Source organism: Ovis aries, chromosome 3 (genome assembly GCF_016772045.2).
Source record: "Ovis aries strain OAR_USU_Benz2616 breed Rambouillet chromosome 3, ARS-UI_Ramb_v3.0, whole genome shotgun sequence".
NCBI lineage: Eukaryota > Metazoa > Chordata > Mammalia > Artiodactyla > Bovidae > Ovis > Ovis aries.
The window spans coordinates 124332122-124357406 of record NC_056056.1 but is presented as its reverse complement, the minus strand read 5'-3'; the positions used below and the strand labels follow the sequence as shown (position 1 = coordinate 124357406).

The following is a 25285-nucleotide window of genomic DNA, read 5'->3' as shown; positions in this document are numbered from 1 at the left end:
TCACTAAGCTTTCTCTTTGTTTCAAGTTAATAAATTTCATCATCTGTCACATCTTACATGCTTTTGATTCCACTTGGACTCTATACCATCTCTTTTTTCTTTGCATCTCCCTCCACATCTTGAAAACATTTAACTTCCAGGAATCTTCCTTCTATTCATTGAGGTAACTACTAACTGCTTCTTGGTCTGATTCTAACATTTTGTAACTACTTTTTATGATATTCATGGCAGCTTCTTAGTTATAATGCTAATATACTAATGTTGGGTTTAAGCTGTTACTTATTAGCTGCATGACTTTAGGAATATCAAATTCTCTGAGTGTTGATTTTTTTGTATGTAAAGTGAAGATTGTAATTCCTCTTTCATAAAGTTATTATAATGAGTTGAAGTAATACAAACTTTGGCTTCAAATGTTAGGAATCAACAATGAGTTTAATAATAAACCTCTTGTATTCTTGGTACTTTATACTGTACTTTCTAAAATATTTGATTAAATAAAAAGTTAACATTTTTTCCTAGTCTGGTAGAAGTGGAAAGACAATCCCAGAACTAGAAAAAACCATTGGTTTAATGAAAAAAGTAGTCGAAAAAGTCCAAAGGGAAAATGAACAGCTGAAAAAAGCATCAGGAATATTGACCAGTGAAAAAATGGCTAATATTGAGATGGAAAATGAAAAGTTGAAGGTAATATTCTTAATGCCATTTGTACAGAATGTTATACTGATACAATTTGTATTAATTTTTAAGGACAGTTTTAAATATAGTATATAAAGTGGCTTTAATGGATGAATAGATATTTTACACATGTGGAAAAAAATATTGGAGACAATGATTAAAGTGTTACAGTAGCATCATGTGGTCATCTTACTATTTCCAGACCATTGGTTCTCACTCTGGCAACATAAAATAATTAACTGTGTCTATTTTCAAAAATACAGTTGCTGAAGACCCTAATTTTGAGATTGATCGGTTATTTGGGGATTGGTCCCACCATTGGTATTGTTGTTTTGTTTTTTAAGTCATCAGCTCATTCTAAGCCAAGATTGGAAACCTCTGCTCTAGATGACCAGTATTAAAGGGAAGAATTTAATTCTTAATTGTATCAAATATCAGCTATAAAACTATGTTGAACTTAGTTTTATGAGTTTATGGGACCATCATTTATTTCCTCATTTTGATAATGTAGAGTTTTTTAAATTTCTAGGCTGAATTAGAAAAACTCAAAGTTCATCTTGGACGTCAGTTGAGCATGCACTATGAATCCAAAGCCAAGGGCACAGAAAAAATTGTTGCTGAAAATGACAGACTTCGTAAAGAACTTAAAAAAGTATGACTTTCATTATTGACTACACTTATTTTTATGTTAATTAATACATTTTGGGAAAACTGAATGAAATAGTTGATGAGTGTCTATTCACAATAGATATTAAGAGACTTAGGAATTGTCTTTTATGCCCACCATCCTTTCATAGTGAGGAACATTGAAAATAAAAAAATAATAAATTACCAGGCAGTATAATGTAGCAGCTGGGTTTCCCAGGTGGTACAGGGGTAAAGAACTCACCGGCCAATGCAGGAGACAGGGTTCGATCCCTAGGTTGGGAAGATCCCCTGCAGGAGGAAGTGGCAACCCACCCCAGTATTATTCCCTGGGAAATCCCACGGCCAGAGGGCCTGGCAGGCTGTAATCCGGGGGGTGGCAGAAGAGTCGGACATGGCTGAGCACACGTGCACACATAATGTAGAAGCCACACAGCCAGGATCAAGCTTTAGCTTCATTACTTCTTAATTCTGGGAATGAGGGCAATCTACTATTCCTTCTCCTTCTCTCAGTTTCCTCATCTGTAAAACTGGGACTGTTAAGTGTATCTATTTCACAGAGCTGCTACAGGGTTTAAATGAATTAATATTTATGCACATGTCTTAGAATTACACTTGATGTACAAGACAGTATATGAAACTATTTTGTTAAACAGTAGGATTCCTTTCTGTTTAAGACACAGAATATATTCCTTGCCCCAGACAAATGTGTCACTAAAATTAATTGCAATTAATATTTTTAAACTAGTTACAATGGAATCTGAACGCATTTTGAGGCCAGAGTGATACTGCTCTTTGAATGTAGATGTTTAATAATGGAAATAATCTGTGGTACTTACACACAGTTTATACTTATAGTTATGTCTCAGGTATTAAAGAGTCAAAACATCTTTTTAAAAAAATCTAAAGACATAAACTATTCCATTTTTGGTAACTATTATAACAAATATGACAAAGTAACTATGGAGTAAAATATTTTAAATGTATTTTTATAACCTCATTTACATGCACTGTTGTAATTATGATGACCATATTGCAGTTTTAGAGTTAAAAAAATACTGGATTTTTTTTGGACTTTTAATCAGCATTTAGAACTTCAGGTTATTTTTCTTTCTAGTTTGTAGTGATAATTTTGAATATATTACATTCATGAGAACAGTATTACCTTTTGGCATAACATACTAATTAGCTTTTAATGATAGGAAACTGAAGCTGCAGAGAAATTACGGATAGCTAAGAATAATTTGGAGATATTAAATGAGAAGATGACAGTTCAACTAGAAGAGAGTGGTAAGAGATTACAGCTGGCAGAGAGTAGAGGTCCACAGCTTGAAGGTGCGGACAGCAAGAGCTGGAAATCAATTGTTGTTACAAGGTAGGAACAAGCAGCTTAACATTTGCCAGTTTTATCAGTTCTAATTCTGCCATTATTGTCTTTAAAGAATATGACATTATCTAATTCACTTAGTTCTTTCATGAAGAACCGTTGGGTGGTTTAACATGATCCTTACTCTTTCTTCCTTAAGAGATTTAACTAATTGGGGTGTCAGGGCATGGATCAGAGCAGAGCTGGGGCTGGGCTGAGGGTGTTGGAGCCCAGCAAGTTTCCTGAAGCTACTGTCAACCATGAGCCCAGACTGACGGTGCCCAACTAGTCCTGCTTTTCTCCGTGCTGCGTTCGTTTTCTACCCCAAGTATAAGCCAGGCGCAATGGAGCCGTCTTGTCACAAGCTGTGGCATACCAGAGTAGGCTGTGCTGCAGTTTTGGAGTTATGTTCTGGGCAGCTTGGTCTTCAAATACCTTCAACAGATGAATTCAGCAGACAGTTTTAGTGTCTTTCAGCTCTACTTTCTGGCACTTGATTTTCTCCCACCCCTTGAGCCTTTTCTACAAGTATGTGTGATTCCTGCCTATCAAATAAACTTTGTGGCTATGAAAGAGGTTCAGGCTATAATTCATTGGCAGGCTGTAATCCAGGGGGTGGCAGAAGAGTCAGACATGACCGAGCACACGTGCACACATAATGTAGCAGCCACGTAGCCGGGATCAAGTTTTAGCTTCATTGCTTCTTAATTCTGGGAATGAGGGCAACAGGAATTCACTAGCAAATATTCGTATGTTCATTGTCACTACCACCAGGGGTGGTTCATTGTGACTGATGAGTCGCTAAAAGGCTTTGGTGTCATTCTCATTTCAACCTTAAGCAGCTACTTCAAGGAGTATGCATAGAAGTGGAGACCAATGAGATCCTGCCCACGTCCCTCCCTGTAACATCATCCGGAAGGAAGTTGTGTTCTTTACATCTGCTGACCCCATTTCAGAAGGCAGAGTCGTCTTTATCTTACCATATTCTTAGAGTTCCTTCTGTCTGTGCATCTAAGTACCCCCTTGGATGTCTAGCTGCTGTTTAGAATGGACTGGATGTGGGTTTGCGGTCACCATCACTACAGCTGGCATGGAAATCTTAGCACTGTGAGGCTACAGCAGGTCTCAGAGGGGGCCTGCTGCACTGCACTTGCCCCTGTCAGACAACTCCCAGAAGGAAGGTTTTACAGGTAGATTAGAGGGCCCAGGTGGCCAGACAGTCCTGAAGAAGGGTCCCTTTCTAACATCATAATGAGAGTACTCAGAATCTGCTCTTCCTCCCACCCCATAGCTGTTTCTTGATTCTGTCAGAGGGCTAATGTGAGGGCTGACTGAAATAGTATATGTGATGGTATAAAGGGGAGAAGGAGTCTCTCCTTTTGTGTGCTTAGATTCCAGCAGAGGCTCTCAACCAGCCGGCCTATCAATTTGCTTCTTGGTTGATCCTTTATTTCCTGCTACAATCATGTAGGGACCAAAAGAATTCTAAGTTGCTTTGAGATGTATTTATCTAGCAGGTATTTTCTCAGTACCTGCTACATGCTAGACTCTGCTTTATGTTAGATATATTTCTAAAAGGCCTACTTTAACTAAGTTTCTTCAGAAAGCCAGGTAGCTTCTGGGGCTTGTTGTTCTTTAGTCACTGAGTTGTATCTGATTCTTTTGCGACTCCACAGACTGTAGTCCACCAGGCAAGAATTTCCCAGGTGGAATACTGGAGTGGGTAGCTGCTTCCTTCTCCAGGGGATTTTCCTGATCCCGAGTTCAAACCTGTGTCTCCTGCATCGGCAGGGAGCCTGGTGGGCTACAGTCCATGGGATCACAGAGTTGGACACGACTGAGCGACTGACACACACATTTCTCACTCTGACCTCAAGTAAATTACAGTTCTTCTGTGAGTTAAAGTTTTTTTTTTTTTTAATCTGTGGAAATGATAAATCCCCTGTCCTTTCTTTTCTAAAAAAGGCTCTGTGAAGGTACACACACACAAAAAAATAACGAATGTGAAAAGGGTTTATAAATTTGAGCAGGGTAATGAGAGACCTTTTAGATCATTTCTGTGTTTCTAATCTGAAAACTGTATAGGTAACTGAGCATAGAGTAGGCCTTCAATAAACACCTTTCAAAAAAACATAACTTGACAGAAGGCTAATTCTGGTCTGTAGTCTCATATATCCCTAAGTCCACCTTAAAAATGGCTCAAATCTGCAGCTGGGGTTAGACACCCAGGTCAGTAAAGTGATTTATCTTTTGGTATCCATGACACATTATGCTTATACTGAAATCTTTATAGTTGTTCTATTATTTACTCAATAAACTAATGACATCTATTCTGTGTCTGGCTTTATAATACCAACTGCTGAGACAGTCCAGGGTGATGCAGGAGCTGTTTTAGACAGGTGGTCAGAGAAGGCCTCTCTGACTGGCTGGCATTAGAGCTAGGAATTAAGTGAAGTGCAGGAGTGCACTTCAGGTATTTCAGCACTTTTTTGACAGTTTTTGTTAGGTTAACAGTGTTGCCTTCTAAGTTCCTAAGGTTTATCAAATACTCTTTGATGATAATTACTTTGATATAATATTGAAATAATAATTTTTCTTCCTTGTCGTGTCCTTAACCTGATTTTGCCAAAGTGCTTCTTCTTTTTCTTTTCTCTGGAGAAATCTGAATGTTATGAACGTTGTCTCTTCTAAGATGGAATATGCTTGTGGAAACCGTTTTGGCTTAATGTTTTAGAAATTTCTTTGGGGGTCTTTTTTTTTTTTTTTTTGAACTATTGATCATTTCCTGAAAGATTACAAATCTATTCAGATATGCCATTTTTCTTATCCCTACTTTTACACATTCTGTGATTAACTCAAGTGTGTGTGTGTGTGTGTGTGTGTGTGAAAGAGAGAGAGAGAAATGCATTAGTTATCTTTAAGTATATTCTTAAGAATATCCAGCAATATACAATTTTATATTCTTATGAATTTAATTTCTATTTCTTAGTTTTGTGACTGAAAAAGGTATTAACCTTTTACAGTGGTCAGATTCATCAGGCTCCATCCTTGTTTATAATCTTGGGAAACACCTAAATCCTCAATTTAACTGGCCTGTTAATTAAGGGGTACTTCTCCCTTGCTGTCATATAATGCTAAATAAATATGTAGGAGAAGATTTGACCAGAAGAACCAGTATAAGATATTCTTTATTTTTAATGCAGAAATTTTCAGTGGCTTTTAAATCAATAAGAGAAATTATTTTCCATGTCTATACCATTTTTCCCTTTATACTTTTAGAATGTATGAAACCAAGTTGAAAGAATTAGAAACTGATATTGCCAAAAAAACTAAAAGCCTTACTGATCTTAAACAGCTTGTAAGACAAGCAACAGAGAGGGAACAGAGAGTTAAGAAATATACGGCAGACCTTGAGCAACAGGCAAGTAATGTCCTTGTTTCACCTTCTGTGTGTGTGTATGTATGTGTATGTGTGTGTGTGTTAGTTGCTCACTCGTGTCCGACTCTTTATGGTCCCGTAGACTGTAGCACTCCAGGCTCCTCTGTCTATGGGATTTCCCAGGCAAGAATACCGGAGCGGGTTGCCATTTCCTAGTTCAGGGGATCTTCCCAGCCCAAGGATCGGACCTGCATCTCGCCTCCTGCATTGTAGGCAGATTCTTTACCACTAGCGCCACCTGGGAAGCCCTAAGTGAAAGTCACTCAGTCGTGTCCGACACTTTGCAACCCCACACCAGTCCATTGAATTCTCCAGGCCAGGATACTGGAGTGGGTAGCCTATCCCTTTTCCAGCACTTCTTCTCAACCTAGGAATTCAACCAGGGTCTCCTGCATTGCAGGCGGATTCTTTACCAACTGAGATATCAGGGAAGCCTTGGGAAGCCCTATCCCTGACAGACTTTACACGTATTTACCAAGTAGTCCTTTTAAAGTATAAAGCACATCATAGCAGTCCACCCTTAGAATCTTCCAGTGGCTCCCATACCCTAGCATAAAATCCTGAAGTTCTTTCATAGCCGGCAAGGACCTACATGATCTGGCATCTGGTTTCCTCTCTAGCTTCATCTTTACTTTCTCTGGTATTCAGTATTCTAGCCACAGTAACTCCTTTCAGTCCTTGGAACAGACCAAACTCACTTGGTTTATTCAGGGCCCTGCTTTTGTTTCCCTTGTTTAGAATACTGTGTCCAAATATTCCCATACCTCACTCCCCACTTGCATGTCTCTCCTTAAATGCAGGCTCCTCAGACCCTCCCAATCCCCGCACTGCGTTCCATTCACTTTCTGTCCTCTTACTCTCTTATTTTTCTTCAGAGGCTCCTCCATCTTGAAATGTAAACCGATTACATCACATCACATGCTCACTGTCTTCCCCCACTGACATTGAGAGAACCACAGGAAAATGCAGGAAGGGATTTTGCCTGTTTTTTCCACTGCTGTATCCAGTGTGCCTAGGACAGTGCCTGGCATGCAGTCAGTAGTTCTTGAGTAAATAATTGTTGAATGAATAGTGGATAGATTCACCATAGATGTGTAATCATATGTACTTTTGAAAGCTCAAATTCTAAAATTATACTTTATTGAAACTATGGATCTTTATAAAACCCCATATTTCCATGTCAAACTTTGTCTTCTAACTTTTCATTGTGCACAAAGATTGAGATTCTCAAACATGTTCCTGAAGGTGATGAGACAGAGCAAGGCCTTCAACGGGAGCTTCGAGTTCTTAGGTATATTATTTGTTTGTATGACTACATTTTCAAAAATCATTTTTTAATACAACCAGGTTTGCTGTATCTAGAGTTAAGATTTTTCACCCTTGCTGCCTAATTGGTTTATCAGCCTTCTTTCACCCTTCTAATGCCAGTCACTCTGTATATAATAGATGGTATAAAAAGGATAAACCAGATCCTAATATAGGTGTCGTCTGTAATTTAAACTTTCTTAATAGCATAGAATATATTAAACCTTAGCTTCCAAAGGCAAGTATTAATGGAATGAGAAAAAAATTCTTTACTTCCAAGGCTCTGTGTAGCACACTCTTGTGAGGCTCCTCCCTCCAAAACTACTCTTGAAAATGACATAAAATTTTAAGAAAAAAGTGGATTTTTAATCTGTGATTTCTGTTTGAGAATGGGAGCACTGCAGTAGTTGAAGGAGATGGACAAATATTTACCTTTATAAATATTAGCAAGTTCTAAGCACTGTGTTTCACACAGTTAAAGAAATGCTCAGACTTATTTTGTGGTGCAGTGTCTTTTGTTTTTTTTAACACATTATCATTGTGTCTAGATTAGCTAACAGTCAGCTGGAAAAAGAAAAAGAAGAATTAATCCATCGGATAGAAATCAATAAAGACCAAAATGGACCTGAAAGTACCATATCTGGTAATGTATTTTTTAACATACTCATAGCATGTTAGCTAACCCAAGTTTTTTAATTAGGATATGCCTTGTTTACAGATTTAACTGTCTTCCTAAAAAATCAAATCCTTGATGTAAGTTTTTAGAGCTCTTTCCTCCACACAGCAGTATTCCCATTGAGCCCTTTATTTGTAATACTGAGTAGCAAGTATTCAAACCTTTCTCCTTGTGTCGCTTCTGGATGTTACAGATTTATCATCATATAATGCTAAGTAATAAATACTAAGTCTCTTGCTTCCAGTTTCTCAGTATAGGCCCTTTGAAGGCCATTTAACATATTCTTCTAAATGTTATTTTCATCTTGTTATTAATTTAAAAACTACATGTATATAAGCAAACATTGCCTATATCCTTTCTTTTTTCCTTTTACCAAGTAAAGTCTAACCTTCTAGTCTCTGTTTGCATTCAGAAGTGGTTACTAATCATTTTACTCTTCCAGTGTGCATAGGTAATATATTAATAAGCAATTGGTAGCTCACAGGTAAAGAATCCCCCTGAAATTCAGAAGACCTTGGTTCAGTCCCTAGGTTGGGAAGATCCCCTGGAGAAGGGAACGGCAACCCACTCCAGTATTCTTCTCTGGAGAATTCCATAGACTGAAGAGCCTGGCGGGCTACAGTTCATGGGGTTGCAGAGTCGGACATGACTGAGCAACTAACACACACACACGTAATGTATGTACATGGGTACACATACAGTGAACAGTTGATCCTCATTATTTGCAGATTCTGTATTTGCATGTTCACTTACTACAGTTTACTTGTAGTCTAACATCCGTTCTGTGTGGTACTTCTGCAGACATAAACAGAGCAGTGAGAAATTTAAGTTTTAGGATGCACAGTTTTCCAGATGAGATTCAACAAGGTGACGCTCTGCGCTTGTTTCAGCTGTCATACAGGGATGACCAGAGGATGGAGGCAGTACTGGGGAGTGCAGCGCAGGGCAGGAACCGCTGGTTCTGGGACCAGCTGGACTGGATTTAAAGCTCAGTTCTGATACGTTATTGGGGCAGACTCAGGGGTCTCTTGACACTTCTGAACCTTGTTTTCTCTCTTGTAAAACAAAATAGAACAAGTTGTTCTAGAATGAGTTGTTTCCAGGATTTCAGATATAAAATCTATGTGAGATATGTGTGTATATTTTCCCTAAGGACAGTGGTTCAAAATTCACTAATTGATTTTTCATGTTATAGAACTTAACTACTGCAAATAAGAAGAATCTATTGTTTGTATGCATATTGTACCAGACAGCTTGACGGAAATGCCAAATTCTGTTCCAAAGGATTATAGTAACTTATATCTGAGCAGTTTTTTACTATTTCACATAGCTTTTCAGTATCCTATCAAGTAGCTTTTATACAAAATAGCAACAAGACTATCACGTATGAGTTGTATCAAACACTATGCTAAATTCTTTACAAGCATTTTATAATTCTTATGACCCTGAATTTTGAGTACTTCTGTCTCCATTTTACCTCCATTCAAAGAGGTTAACCTGTCCCCAAGGCTACAATAGCTAGGAAGCAGCCGAGGCAGGATGAAGCCTAAAGCTATGAAACTCCAAAGTTCCTTGCCATTCTCTGCTATTGACCACTATACTGCATCACCTTTTGGTGACTAGACGTACATGCATAAACCTCGTCTGACAACAGCAGCCAGTTTGGTATACTACACCAGACACAGTACTAAAGAGCTGTTAATGCTGCTGACATTTGGCAAGTTCTCTCTAAACTCCAGCATCCCAAGAGGGGATTTCTGAACCCTCATATTCTTTATCTCCTATTTAAAAATGAGGATATCAGTAAAAGATTGTTAAGGCTCAAAAATCAAACCGTTTTGGAAATTTTAAAGCACTGTTTAAGTGCTTATTAAGCTGACTTTTGGAAAATGCTTATACATCATAACTGGGCTTCCCAGGTGGCACAGTGGTCAAGAATCCACCTGCCAACGCAGGAGACACGAGATGTGGGTTTGATCCCTGAGTCGCGAAGGTCCCGGGGTGTAGAAAATGGCAATCCACTCCAGTCTTCTTGCCTGCAAAATTCTATGGACAGAGGAGCCTGGCGAGCTACAGTCCATGGGTGACAAAAAGTCAGACACAACTGAGCACACACACATACATAATCTACTGCACTATTTCATTACCAATGTGTGTAATATATAGCGTCCCACTGATTAAGACAACTCGCACAGCATTTCAGTGATCAAGAATCAATTCTGTAAACAAAATCATGAGCACTTTATGCAAAGGTGAGGAAAGCTTTGAAAAGTATGAGGAAAATACTTGTCTCCTACTTAAATTAGAGGAGCATTCCAAGGTCACCTTAATAGAATATGCTTCCTGTCCCATTAATGGAAGTGTTTGCTGACCATTATTTTCTCAAACTTTAGCATTTTAAAAAGGTTTACCTTTTGATGGCTATATGACACATTATATGCAGTTTAAAGAAAATGTTTCTAGCAAAGATGGTTAATTAAAGAAAAACTCCTACTGCAGATCGATTCTCTATAAAATTAGAGATATGTTTAACTCTGGAGGAAATCAATAAAGTAAACTAATGCCCTTTTGCTTTCTATGTTTTCCTACCAAAACGTCAGGATGTATTCATCTTTGCGTATCCTGCCTAGCACATTCTTCACATAGTAATTACACAGTAAATACATCCTGATGCACAGGGAACAGCCAGAGCTGCTGGTAACCGGAGCACTTGACCATCTTATGGCTATAGCCCCTTCCCTAATCATATACTTATTCTATCATTGTACATTTAGACCTAAAAAATTTTGGTTCTAGAATTTACCTCTGCAAATAATGATTTCTTCCATGTAAAAAATTAACCTGACTCTATACTTCTAACACCTAGCATATGTCTCTTTTCTTTGCTATGGAATTGATATAGAGGTTAGCATACAGAATTCACAGCCTCAACTGTTTCAGCTATAAAAGGTCACATTTTCCAGGCTCTAGTTGCATAAGTTTCTTCTTTCTCTTCTAAAATAAGTCCATTATCTTGAACTCAGAGTGGGAAAAAGCTTAGTCTAATTTTCACTTTGTGGGGGCAGATCCTGATCAACTAAAGGAAAAGGTCAAAGATCTAGAGACACAGCTCAGAACCTCAGACATGGAAAAGCAGCATTTGAAGGTAAGTATTTAATTATATCTAATTATAAATATATTATAAATGTTTTGTGAAAACAGCTGTTGAAAACTGTTTTCATGATCACCATCTCTGAGTTTTAACTATGTATCCTAAATATTCCTGGAATCACATTTTATACTTACATTTAAACCTTGATATTAAGGTTTTTATATTCATCTGACTTTATTAAAAATACTGTAGAGAACTACCAAAAAATTGAGACAGAACAAATGGGATTCTTTAGAGAGTTAATTATTTTTTATTGTCACAAATATAGCTCATTATTTTCATATTTTCCTAAGTTTTGGGTCACATTGGGATTAGTGTCTTTTTCAATTATTTTCAGAAATGGTTCACATAAAGATATTTGATATGCTTTACCTCTTTAAGACTCTAAACAGAATAAAGGAACATAAATATGAAAATTAACTAGTGCTCACTGGCTATTCTACCTGGTCATTAAAGCTCAAAGTGTTTCTTTATTAGATGCTAACTTTTAGCCAGGCAGAAGCCATAGTTTCCGTGATCATAAATATATTTATAACAGGTGACCACTATTCATTAAAATTAGATACTTGTAAAGAAAATACAAATGACGCCTAACCAAAGAATTGTAACCAGAATAACTTCAGTGTTGTGAATAACCAAGTTTTTTGACTGCCTCACACTGAGAACATCATAATACTCTTTTGGGGAAAGATTAAATCCCCTCTGATTTAATAGTTGATAAATTATAGTGCCAGAATAGGACATAACTTAGAGAATAATTTGACTTCTGCCTTGTATTTGACTATTCAAGTTTCTTTGGCTTTCATGTTTGTAAATCATTCTCTTTAGTTCAGACCTAAAGAATGTATTTTTTTCCTGTGTACACCTTTACAAGATAATATATTCTTATTAGGAGGAAATAAAAAAGCTGAAAAAAGAACTGGAAAATTTTGATCCATCATTTTTTGAAGAAATAGAAGATCTGAAGTATAACTACAAAGAAGAAGTGAAAAAAAATATTCTCTTAGAGGAGAAGTTAAAAAAACTTTCTGAACAATTTGGAGTTGAATTAACTAGTCCTGTTGCTGCTTCTGAACAGTTTGAAGATGAGGAGGAAAATCCTGTTAATTTCCCCATATACTAAAAGGCCACCTCTAACTATAGTTTTATTTAACTATTTACTAACTTTGTAAGTTAACATTCCATCTGGAAATCAAGCAAGTCTGACCTACATGATTTCCTTCCCAATACCTCATAGCTTTACTTAAATTGGAATTTTTAGTAAATAAAATTATATAAAAATTTCAACATATTAGGAAAGTATATTTTTGAAGACTGTTAGTATGTCTATCAAATAGGCAATGAGCTGTGGTAAATTTTTATACATTTATAACGTTGTACCAAGTTTTTTAAACATCTAAAACTGGGATTTTATATATACTTACATATTCATATATGTGTTAAGATTCTGAAATTATGTCTATATATATGTTATTAAGTTGAGCCATATGTTTTGTTAAATGTCTAGCAATTTTAAATTCAGTTTAAACTATTTAATTGTTAAAGTAATGGTCCAAAATTGTTGGTTTGTCTTTTAAACTACCCATGTACAATGGACTGAATCCAACCTTTGTACAAGATGGAGAGCTTATTATTATATTTTTAATTCCAGAGGTTAACATTCATTTGCTGTTTCTAAATAAAAATTTGAATAGATATTTGCAGCTGGAAAATTGATTGCTTCAAATGCTAAAAGACATGTTGCTATATTAAGACACTGAATAATAAACTGAATCTGAGATATTTTTACCTTATAAACGTGGCAGAGTATTCAACACTGAAACAGAACAACAATGAAGCTGGTTTTTAATTGCACTTCCAGTTTATACATTAAGTATTATATCTTTGAGCCTACCAAATTTCTGATTGTCTATTTTTGAAAAATGATTAAACAAACACTTAGCATCAAAGGCATACTCATATTTGTTCAGATTCATGTTGATAATAACTGGTTTTGAATTCATATAAGTGTCTGGGATCGGCCAACATAAACCAAGATGGTGGCGATGGACCTGAAAAGAAAAAAAAAAGTTAGCTTTAGCCTATATTATCTTTACTCACTTACACATCTTCTGAGTGCCTACTGTTTCCCAGCCACTGGGAGTTACTTAAGGCTCCACTTCATCTAACCCTTTTTTTTTTTTTTAATAGATGTTTTCCTCCTGACATAGTACATATTTACTTGCTTATTGTCTGTCTTCCCCATTAGAATGTAAGCTTCATGAAGGCAGACACACTGTTTTGTTAACTCTGTACTTTCAGCACCTGGAAACATTCCAGGAACATAATCAGGGGCTCCATAAAAATGGTAATGAGTAATAGAGTCTGTTGCTAAATATAGAAGGTAGCCAATTGAAAAATATGGGTAGAAGTCATTCTAACCAAAGGGAATAATATGTGATAGAATAGTGCTTTTTGCTCTGGTTACATTTAGTTAAGAACATACACAATGTGTGTATGTTTGAGAGATGGAAGTGGAGAGTTCTAGAAATTTTAGCAGGTGCTAGATCATGAAAAATCTTAAATGTCACTATGCAGGTGAACAATATTCTCATTCATTTGTGAAGACAGGACAGGGATAAGACTGAAAGATAATGCTTGAGATGGTGATAAAATAATTCAAGCATGAATCTTGGTTTAAATTAAAATTAGCAGCCAGTTGGTTGGTGAGAAGTACACAGATACAACAGATGAGAATCTTTCAGAACTGATAATTAGATGTATGAAGTGATGGACAGAGGTGTTAAAAATGATTTCTAAGTTTTTGGCTTCAGTTAATTATTTGGAGTCTGGATTGGTCCAAACTGGATTAGTTCCAGTTTTGAACATTACAATGTGAACCTATATGAAATTAAATAGACAAGTCCAGGACACAGAAAGGGCAAAAAGTATAAACTAATTCATTCTGTACATATTAACTGTCACCTTGGCACTCTCTCAACAAATTCTATAATCAAGCAAGTTTGAGAAATGCTTTCACATGAGGTCATTATAGTACAGATGATTCAGAGAACACATATGTTCAACATGAATTTCCAAGAAGGAATATGTAGTATGCAGGGTCTTCCAGACATTTTCATCACTTTAATTCTGAAGCACATCTAGAAGAACCAAAGCCCCGCAGAATGCATTCTGGGAAACAATGTTATCGTATAAAGATGGTGGCACATGAGATGAAGACATTATTGCATATCAGAATTGCTGCAATTTGATGAAGACATTATTGTGTATCAGAATTACTGCAATTTGTAGAGTACTGCAGTGCCACTTCTACTTTGTTTCAGGAACATAAAATGACATAACCTGACAAATTATTTTCTGCCATTACCTTGATTAAACAACCATCATTGCAATGCCATACTATTCCTTCAATTTTACCCTCTCTGCAGCCATCAAACCAGGACAACAGATCACTGTGCTTCAAGGTAGGTAGATTTCTTATTTGAAATGCTCCATGTGGTATAAGAAGATGTAATGGATGCTTTTTGCTTCCTAACCCTAAAATCATAAAAATTTGCCATTAGCCATTCAGAAGTTTCAAAAAGAATTAGAAAATTTCTCTCTCCAAGTAAAAAAACCCTCTTAAAACACTGAGGGATAAATTTACCAAAAAGTCTGATTCCTTGAAGAGAAATATATTACAACTGTCTTTACTCACAAGTTGGCACTTTATCCCACTAAGTCTAAATTCTATCTTTAAGTGCTCTATACCAGGAGTTGGCAAACTTTAACCTTCAGACCAAATCCAGCCAAATGCCTGTTTTTGTAAATTGTTTCAATGGAACACAGCCAACCCATTCATTTAAGTACTGTCTATGGTCTTTCAGAGATATGGCCCCCAAAAACTAAATATTTACTATGCAGCCTTTTACAGAAAAGTCCACCAACCACTGCTCTACACCAGTGGCCACAATCATTCAGTGTTTGCCAAATGGCCCCGCTGCATCTGGTAACTTGCACAGTCACTGTCTTAGCTTCTTTTCACCTGCCAATCAATCTGCTTCTGATCACTATATTGGATTTTGTTATTACAGCTTTAATGACCTTGGGTCTATCTTCATCTGCCTGTCAACAATACTCCATAGTGCCCTCAGGACTTGTACGCAAATCATGGCATATATTCTGATGCTGCTTATGATATTCATTGCTAATTCTTTTATTTATTTTACTCTTAGCTGTTATAATTAAACTAATTACCTCACCATGAATGGATAAAGATATAGGGTACACATACAGAAAATGGAACATTAGGCATAAAAAAAGAATGAAATCCTGTCAGTAGTAACAACATGTGTAAACCTAAAGGATATTATGCTAAGTGAAATAACAGACAAACACTATATGATTTCACTTAAAAAGGGAATCTAAAGAAAAATAATTCCAAGTTTATTAGTCACTCCTGTAGTGTGTATTTCTTTCAGTTGAACCTAGGAAGTTTTCTTTATAAATGACTACTGTAACTAAACAAGAAAAAGGCTTTACTCACCATAAGGATTTCCATTAATATTGGTTCCTATGAGCTCCAGTGTTTGTTCTAGAAGATCTGAGAGCGGCACTGCACTAATTTCCAAAAGGCCAGGATCATCAGGATGATGCCTCAGGACCAGGGCGATCTCAAACTCGTAATTGACTACAGACGAATGCCAGCAGTACTGTTTGTTGTTTTTCTCCACTGGTACCCAACCTATCATTTAAAGAAACAAGTGAGGTTTGTGTTTTTTTTGCATTGTTTTTCTCTGGATTATGACTAAGGTAATTTTAATTTTTGTCGCCAATTTTCTGGATGTTCTGTCACATAAAGGTATCATTCAACATCAGTGGAGATGTTAACAGTTCTACTACTTTGTAAATCATCCTTTTTCTAATCATAAGGTCTCTTGATTCTGCGAAGGAATTAACCTGTTTGGTTATTTAGTACAGAGTACCCAGAATTCTTTTAAAAGAAAATTCATATTTTCAATAAGAACTGAGTGCCATTCTAAGACACAGCACTAAAACCTTTTTTCAGTTTCTCTCTGCCTCCTCTCCAGTTTCAGGGACAACAGACAGATGCAACTGTTCCGCAATTTATTGTATTGTTCCAGTATTTATTGAACAATGTATTGATTCTACATTTATCAAATGCTATTCCCTTCCTAACTTCTGTTGCCAGATTAGGCTTCTTTATTGTGGAGAATTCCTCACCAAAAAACACCCCCCAAACTATGGCATAAACACTATTATGACCATCACACCTTTGTTATTCATTACTCATCCAGACCACTGTCATAACCTCTTCACTAGTCTACTATCTCCAACTCCCTACCCTACTTTTATCACAGTTCTATCTCAGGAATTTATATTTAGTTCTGTTGTACTGCTGCTTAATAGTCATCTTTAGGAGAAACTTCACAAAGTTCTTCAGACAGAATACAAAGCTGTTTAAGATGTGACCCCATTACACATCTCCAGCCTCTGCTTTTATAACCCCAGTTATAAACATTCCAGCCACACTGAGGTGTTATTTAAAATTTCCAAAAGATGCCATGACCTCTGCCCTTTGTGGAAGTTTGCCTAAGCTAACCTCTCTTCCCTTGCCAACTAACTTCCTGGTTCTTCAGCTTCAGGATAAAGGTCCATTCTTCTTAGATGACTCTACTAACCACCAAGATTGAACTAGGAATAATTCTTCTTTTCTCCAACTGTACCTTGTCCATTATTTCCTTCTAGTTCTTAAATCATACTATTATTGGTAGGCTTTTTTTCCTACTGTCTACAAGATCATCAAGGATAAGGGTTCTGATATTCATTTTTATATCACTAAAATCTAAGAATACTTTCGCACATTATAGGTACTTAAAAACATATGCATATTGTTACCTTCAGTCTAAAAAGTAAAGGCTTATATGATATAATCGATCATACCATCTATCCTGACAATACTTCAAGGCTATTCCCAAACTCAATGCTTTATTAATTTTTATAGACTATAGGTAGTAAACTGTCCATCTGAGAAAATATTCTAAAACTGAAAGGACAGTCTTGATATGAAACATCTTTGGTATAAATACCATGAACCGCCATATTAAAATTATATTCTAATTTCCAATTGCATGTATCTCATTCTTTTTACTAGTAAACACAAAACTCTCTTAGAAGAGATCTAGTAATACCAGGAATGTGTCCATTTTCATCAGGCATCGGATTCCCATTTAACTGTTCTATTTCCTTCGCTGGTATCCAGCACTCTGGAACAGGTTTGAAGTCCTCCTCAACATTCCAAAAAAATTCTAAAAGAATTAAATAATCTTATGTGTGGTGATACTTTAAGCAATATAAAACACTGAACAAATTCAAAGTGGGAACAACTAATGAGCCCCATCAAATCAGGCACCATATTAATTAGTCTCCATTCATTACCACCACCACAATTCTCAGGGTTAAGGTACTAACTTCAAATTTCCAATTTTGAACCCACCATCTGTAACAGTAGGTTAACAGTCTATAAAGCAGCCAGTGTTACAGTATGTATATTCATGGTGAATTTTTAATGCACTATGACTACAAATAAATAAAGATTATATATGAGTGGATATATAATGATACCTGTATATATCTACTTATAGTTAGAGAAACTTAATGTAAAACTATTAGTAGCCAAATGTGTCATTCATAGTAACTTGTATGTTTTAATAAACTACAATGAAGAGTCACAGAAATGTTAGGAAAATATTTTGAAATCTTTTTCAAGAATATGCTTTTACATAAAAAGATACTTGTAATTTTTTTCTTTTCCCAAAGTGCTTAAACTGTAAAGAAGGATATAATGTACAGACCACCACAGCAAGAAATAAGACAAAAATTTCAACTTAAATCATGAATAGCTTTAAAAAAAAAAAAAAAAACAGGACCCACAAACCTTTCGAGTTTTGTTTTGAATGTAGAAAATTTTTAAATCTTTTCTCAGCTAATTTGTTAGGTTTCCTATCTAGCCGAGCCCAGAGGTATGGCTGACCTAAAAAATAATAAAGAAAAAAGTTTAAGAGGCAAACAATAAAATTTAGCTCGAAAGACATTTCAATATAACCTTTTTCAATAAACATAGGGTCATTTCCTCTAAGGGAAACAACCCGAAAGACAAAGAGAAATATGCAGGATAACAAAACAAATTTGACCATTTCAGTAAGGACATCATCCCACAGACATATGAGAAACTAGTAATCGTGAGAAACGGAAGCTCTCTCTGCTAACGGAAACATAACCAGAAATCATATTCACACCTTCTCTAAAATGTAACTATGTTAAATTATGCTATGAGGGTTAACCTCCAAAAACGTGGAGTGAAGCTAGTTGTTCTACATGGCTCTGACCCCTGGGGTCAAGGCATGGAACACTGATGAATAGTGATGGTTTGCAGTCAGGGGTCTGAGAAGTTCCAGGGTAGTACTAGCATTTTCCCTTGACAACAGTGAGACTAAGGAGTTGCACTTGGTCTCAGTAAGCCTCCTGGGGGGCTGCTGCTGGTTACTTAGCAGGAAGATGCCTTCATGACCAGCAAAATATAAAAGTCCCCAGCTGAGACTGCATTTCAGATTCCCTGTTTCTGAGGTGTTCCCTGCCTACATCAGTGGTGGTCCCTAATTTTAAAAAGTTTGTCTTTCCTAGATTTGTCAGGAAGGTAGGGGAGGCATCAGTGGAGGACCATAGATGCTTTCACCAGGTCTCATCAGACCCTTCAGAGAAGGCAATGGCAACCCACTCCAGTACTTTAGCCTGGGAAATCCCATGGACAAAGGAGCCTGGGAGGCTACGGTCCATGGGGTCTTGAAGAGTCAGACACCATTTCGCAAAGAGTCAGACACGACTGAGTGACTTTACTTTCACTTTTCACTTTCATGCCGTGGAGAAGGAAATGGCAACCCACTCCAGTGTTCTTGCCTAGAGAATCCCAGGGACAGGAGTCTGGTGGGCTGCCATCTATGGGGTCGCAGAGTCAGACACAACTGACATGACTTAGCAGCAGCAACATCAGACCCTTCACTGTGACAAGAGTCTTTGGTTGTGATGTACATCCTTTTAATGCCCTTACTGTATTGCCTATCCTGTACCTGTAATTAACTGTGGATTTACAAGCACTGTCACTCTGGGTTCTCGAAGTTTTCTTTAGCAACCCAATTTTCTTTAACTGCCACCATTATATTGATAGTAATTACACAATGTGATGCATACTTCAGTTTCTTAGTATAAATATGTGCCTGTGTGCTAAGTCGCTTTAGTCGTGTCTCACTCTTTGTAACCCTATGGACTGTAGCCTCCCAGGCTTCCCTGTCCATGGGATTCTTCAGGCAAGAATACTGGAGTGGATTGCCTGGCCCTCCTCCAGGGAAATCTTCCTGACCCAGGGATGGAACCCACTTTGCTTATGTCTCCTACATAGGAGGGTTCTTTACCACTAGTGCTGCCTGGGAAGCCCATAATATAAATATAAAACCCTAAAGAAAACTTTGTCTCTTCAAATATATAAATCAGCTATTTGAAAAATTATTGATTACAGTTTGGGTAAGGCATTCTACATTACTTATTAGCTATACCAATAAATAATATGAAGAACCATATTAAAATTACACTGTCATTTCTGTTGAATGAACCTTTTGTTCTTTTTAAAAATAAACATAAAAAATGTACTGTATATCCATTAAGATGGCTACTATCAAAAAAATAGAAAATAACAAGTGTTGGTGAGGATATGGAAAAGCTGGAACTCTTCTATACTCCTGGTAGGAATACAACAGTGCACTTGCTACAGAAAACAGTATAACAGTGCCTCAAAAAAATGAAAAAGAATTACTATAGGATCCAGCAATTCCACTTTGGGATATATGCCCTAAAAACCGAAAGGAGGGATTCTAAGATTTGTGTACCATGTTCACAGCACGGTTCACCTAGTACACACTGATGGATAAATGGTATACACACACAATTATGTGGTATACACAAATGTGTGGTGTTCATCCTTTTATAAAGGAAGGCAATTCTGACATGCACCACAACACAAATGAATCTTAAGGACAATATGCTAAGTGAAATAAGCCAGTCACCAAATGACAAATACTGTAAGACTCCACTTTCATGAGTTACCTAGTCAAAATCCTAGAAACAAAGCAGTGTGTGAAACAAGGGGGGAGGCTGAGTTATTTAAAAGGTGTAAAGTCTCAGTTTTGCAAGATGAAGAGAGTTTTGGAGATGGGTGGTGGTGACAGCAGCGCAACAATGAGAACTGTGCACACCGCACTGAACTGTACGCTTAAAAAGGACCAACATGGTAAACGGTATGTGAATTTCATCACGACAAAATGAAAAAAGATGCACTTCACAAGAGATTTCCTATTATGAAGAACATATCCAATATGCATTTAACTTTTATTTCTCTTGCTGGAAGTGAGAAGTGATTTCAATATCTAGAAAAAAGAAATCACAGAGATTATTTCTCTCTTTTCAATGCATTTTTTTCCATAACATAGTTGACAATTTCGATTTGAGTTTCTCTTTTAAAGTACATTAAAATGAAACAAATTAGAGACACTGACAACAGTAATAAAACAACTGAATTAGCACTGGGATCAGCAGAATAAGAACAAGCTTTAGGGTCACATAAACCTAGGTCCTATTACCAGTTGAGCCTTCATTAATTAAATGGTCTCGAACAAATTATGTTCTCTGAGCTTTGGTTTCTGTTTCAGCGAAACAGGAGAGGCTTATTGTGCAGATAGATAAAGATAACACATAAAGCATTTATCATACTGTCTGGCCCTTAATCAGTATTAATTAAATACTAAGTTATCTTCCTTTCTTCCCCCAAGAGAAAGATACAATGGTAGAGTAAGTATAATATATCAATTGTGACTTTTTCCCAAGGGTTTATGAAGAGCACTTCAGATATATACAGTTTAGGTGATTAAGAAAAATAAATATTTGTAGCACAGTTTTATTTTACCTTTGTAGTTAGTAACATAACAACATGTTCCATCCACTTTTTCTGTTGGAATTGCATTGTATATATCTGCATCTAATGCCTTGTGACTTACAGTTTCAGTTGCCAAAACTTTAAATGGCTTAAAAGAGAAAAAGAAAACTGGTTTAAGATAAACAGCCTCTATGCCTTCTACATGCTCTCACCTGGAAGTTGTTAATTTCCCTAGTTCCAAGGTATGATCACCAGTTTATCCTTCAAAATATTTCTCCTGTGAAGTTCTTACAAATCACCTCCTCCTCCTCTATGCTATCAGAGTAATATATGTTTGTCTACCCAGATTTGTTAAATACAGTTGACCAACACGGGTTTGAACTGCACGGGACCACTTACACGCAAATTTTTTTTCCATAGTAAATACTGCACTACTACACACAGTTGGTTGAATCCTGAATGCAGAAGCCTTGTTACGGAGGAAACTTGAATATGAGGACCAACCACAAATTACACTCGGATTTCAGGGGATCGGACCCCGAATCCTGGCATTGTTCACAGGCCAACTGTATTCACATGTTTCTTTATCCCCCATAATGAGCTTGACACCAGGAATCATATTCTATGCAGAGCTGTATGCCTAGCTCAGGTGTTACGTGTGTTCATTTACTTGATAATCATTTGCTAAAAGCCTCCTAAGGGGTAAGTACTGTCCTCAGCACTAGGATAGAGGTCAAATGGCACCTGCCTTCGGTGGAACGTTTAAGGAAGGAGACAACAGTCATAAAATGCATAATATAATGTTAAGTATGTTAAGTACTAAGGAAAAAAAAGGGCACCCTTTCAGTTTTATCAGTAATAAACTACGTTTTTAATTTATGATTTGCTTATTCTCAGGAAGCCAAAAGAGCATCAAGAATGGAGGGGAAAAAAAAGTTCCAACGAACTTCGTGATTTATTTTCACTTCTGAGAAAGACTATGCCACCGTTTTACAGTCTTTACAGTCTATGACACTTTCATCTGAAGGAAGACCTGCACCCTAAGCCGCCGGAGCGAACCCTGCAGAGAGACCCCCGGGCTGCAGGGCGGCTCTGCCGCGCCTGGAAGCGCTCGCGGGTTCAAATGCAGCCTGCGCCGCGGGGAGGAGCCCACCCGCGGCCGCCCAGCGGGCCCCGAGCTCCTCGGTACCTGATGCTCCCTTTTGGTGGAAGGCTCCTCTTTCACCTCCGTCACAAACACACACGGCATTTTCCGCTGCACCGACCCCAAGCGCCTCATGGTGGGTCCTCAAGCGGTGCTAGTAGAGAAGGCCCTTCCGAGCAGCGCCGGGTCCTGACCAGGAGAGCGTTCAGAGGGGTCAGCCGTGTACTCAAGTCGCCAACACGCCGCGAGCTGGCCAGGTAGCCTCGCTCCCCATTTCCCCGGTTCCGAGCGTATGACGGGGACGCACGCCCGGAAACGGGCTCCTGGCCGCGGAGCCTTCTGGGAGTTGTAGTGCGGAACCCGAGGTAACTTCGTGTGCCCAAGCTGAGGTACCTTCGTGTGCGCTCTCGAGAGCGTCCCTCAGGGTTCTGATGACCGTGAAAATACAAAGATCCGTTTCTGGTTTCATCCGTTTCTGGTGTGTGTGTATTAGTAGCCGATGATATTTTTGAAAATTAAATGATATCAAGCGATAAGTAATGAATTATTTCAGATGGCTATTTAACATCATTTTGATGAAACAGATTTGCGTATTCTCCTTAACGTGTTTCTGGGGAAAGCACTGTCAAAGCTTAGAAATATCCGGAGACATCTCAGAACGAAATGAAAAGTAATTTCCCAGGAAAAAATGTTAGAAAACGCTACAATTAAAATACCTGGGGCCAAAAAAAGAAAGAAAATTACCATTTGGACTACGCCTCATTGTAAGGCATCAGTTCAGTTTAGTTCTCTCGCTCAGTCGTGTCTGACCCTGCGACCCCATGGACTGCAGCACCTCAGGCTTCACTGTCCATCACCGACTCCCAGAGTTTACTCAAACTCATTGTAAGGCATAATATGGTCGAAATTGGTTCTGGTGTTTTTTTTTCCCCCAGAGTGAGTGCAACGTTTAGCATTAGAGCAGTTCCAAACCACAGGAAAACCAACAACCAGATTTCAGTCTCAATTTTTTCATAGGAATCTCACTTACCTTAGTTAAGTATGAGCTCTAACAGAGTCCGAATGGCTTGAGTACTTGTCAGCAATCAACTGCAGAGCTAAAAACAGCTCTGACTTACTCCTCAAAAGAATTTCGGAGGGTAAGTAATAACAATCAACGGCTGAAAAAATAAATAAACTTTTAGTAATAGTAGCCTTTCTCACTGAAGCAAGTAGTCCGGAATAGGGACTTTTGATTACTGCCATCTTTTAGGTGCTTTGACAAAGCCCGAGTCTCATTTCTATAATTGTTTTATCTGCAGGCATCAAAGTGCCCAGCATTTTCCTGATTTAGCCCTCAGAAAATTAAACTACTATATTTCACTTGGAAGTATCTATGTATAAGGGAATTCCCAAAGAATAAAATATCCCTCAAAAAAAGTCACTGTTTTTTGATTACTGGATTCAGAGGGGAGGGAGGGAAGAAGAGATCTGCCATACAAAAGTATTTACTTTTTCTTTTACTATCTTTGACTTTCTCGTAAGAAAAATAAATAAATAAAAAAGGGCCTCGGGGTTGGGTGGGCGGGGGTGCAGTGGCTGAAAACACCTAATGGGAGATCTTGAGACCAGAAAGGCCTATAAAAACCAGTGACTTTTTGTTCCTCCACAGGAGTCCTAAACTAAGAGCTTGATTCATGGGACTCAAGGGACGACAATGAAATAACTTAAAACTTGCAACTGTCATTTCCCAAACTGCCAGAGAATCTTTTAGGTCCAACCTTCTATCGTTTCTGAAGATCACCTTCCAAAATATTCCACTTGCTGTTTGAAAGTAGCAGCAAAGCTAAACCATGTTTTAAGAAGCACTCTATTTCTAACGCTTTGATTTCATCAGTGCCTGGAGTAAAGCCTCCAGCAGAAACGAGGTAGTCCAACACTAGGGGGAGCCACTGGCCCAGTTCGCACTCGCAGTCTGGACTCCCACTCTGACAATGAGCAGCCCGCCCCTTTGATTCTAAGTTTGAAGAGCCAGCAAGGACCGACTACCAGCCCCAGTACTTAAAAGTGGTGTTACAGGATTACACAATCTGGAAGAAAGACTTTTTTCTCTAATGTGTTAGTGTTCTGACATGAACCAAAAATGAAATATACAGTGCAGAGTATATCTTGGCCAACACACTCAAAAAACAAAATTTGCAGGCCTACCCTGAGTTGTGCAGGCAAATTTCTCATAACTCTGCTTTACTCATTACAAAGAGAAAAGTCATCCTAGGTATGGTCATAGCTTTCCCTGAAAAACTAGAAGGAATTTCACAACAGGAAAGAAATGAAGAGAATAAGGAAAAGGTGGGGAAAAGAGGATAGAAAGAAAGGAAAGGAAAAGAGAGTTGGAAAAAAAGAAGATGAAATTTAGGGCTCCAGGCATGCTAAAGACTACCAGATTTCACAGATCTAGTCACAATGACCAAAAAAAAAAAAAATCCCCTTGTGGGTTTGTGTTTTTGCTGTTTCTAATGGAACATAGTTGTTCAAAACTAATTTCAAGAGATAAAACATTTTTTCAGCCTTTCTCCTATGTAAAACATGGATTTTCACAATGGCTTTAATCGTGATGTTAATGTAATCATGCAATAATAGTATTTGGTAACAGTATTTGATAATAGTGCAATGCAGCTAGCTGTAAGTTCCTATGTGGAGAGGAAGTTTATCTGGAGGCAAAGACCATTTAAAGCTATTTCTTAGGGGTGTTTCTCCCAGTAAGCTATGTGCTTGAGATGGGTGCATTGTTATTCTAGAATTAGAAGGTAGGGCAAAACAAAAGATGAGATATGAGGTTTTCTATATATCATTGCTAATATTTTCAAGGATTTAAGTTAAGTCTTTATTTTCTACTTCATTTACTTTCAGTGCTACATGGCTC

The 25285-nt window shown here is 37.5% G+C and overlaps 2 protein-coding genes across 27 annotated transcripts in view; one reads left to right on the top strand and one right to left on the bottom strand.

The window, feature by feature from the left end:
• CEP290 (centrosomal protein 290) overlaps nt 1-12952 on the top strand; it is a 92246-nt gene extending 79294 nt beyond the window's left edge. For 14 of the 25 annotated variants that reach the window (XM_060413999.1, XM_060413997.1, XM_042246580.2 and 11 more), the window contains 8 exons: nt 520-684; nt 1205-1327; nt 2523-2695; nt 5966-6107; nt 7343-7416; nt 7979-8073; nt 11172-11251; nt 12150-12952. In XM_060413999.1, coding sequence (XP_060269982.1) covers nt 520-684; nt 1205-1327; nt 2523-2695; nt 5966-6107; nt 7343-7416; nt 7979-8073; nt 11172-11251; nt 12150-12380 — 1083 coding nt within the window. In that variant the 3' untranslated portion in view covers nt 12381-12952. Of the gene's footprint in view, nt 1-519; nt 685-1204; nt 1328-2522; nt 2696-5965; nt 6108-7342 lie in introns of all 25 variants that reach the window. The other 11 variants (XM_060414007.1, XM_060414011.1, XM_060414005.1 and 8 more) reach the window with 4 other exon arrangements.
• Nucleotides 11488-22680, bottom strand: RLIG1 (RNA 5'-phosphate and 3'-OH ligase 1). 2 transcript variants are annotated; one of them, NM_001199794.1, is given in 7 exon segments: nt 13086-13308; nt 14625-14794; nt 15783-15980; nt 17449-17565; nt 18195-18290; nt 21270-21387; nt 22429-22655. In NM_001199794.1, coding segments are annotated over 7 exon segments (978 nt in total). In that variant the 5' UTR covers nt 22519-22655; the 3' UTR covers nt 13086-13119.
• Nucleotides 22681-25285: the final 2605 nt, after the last annotated feature.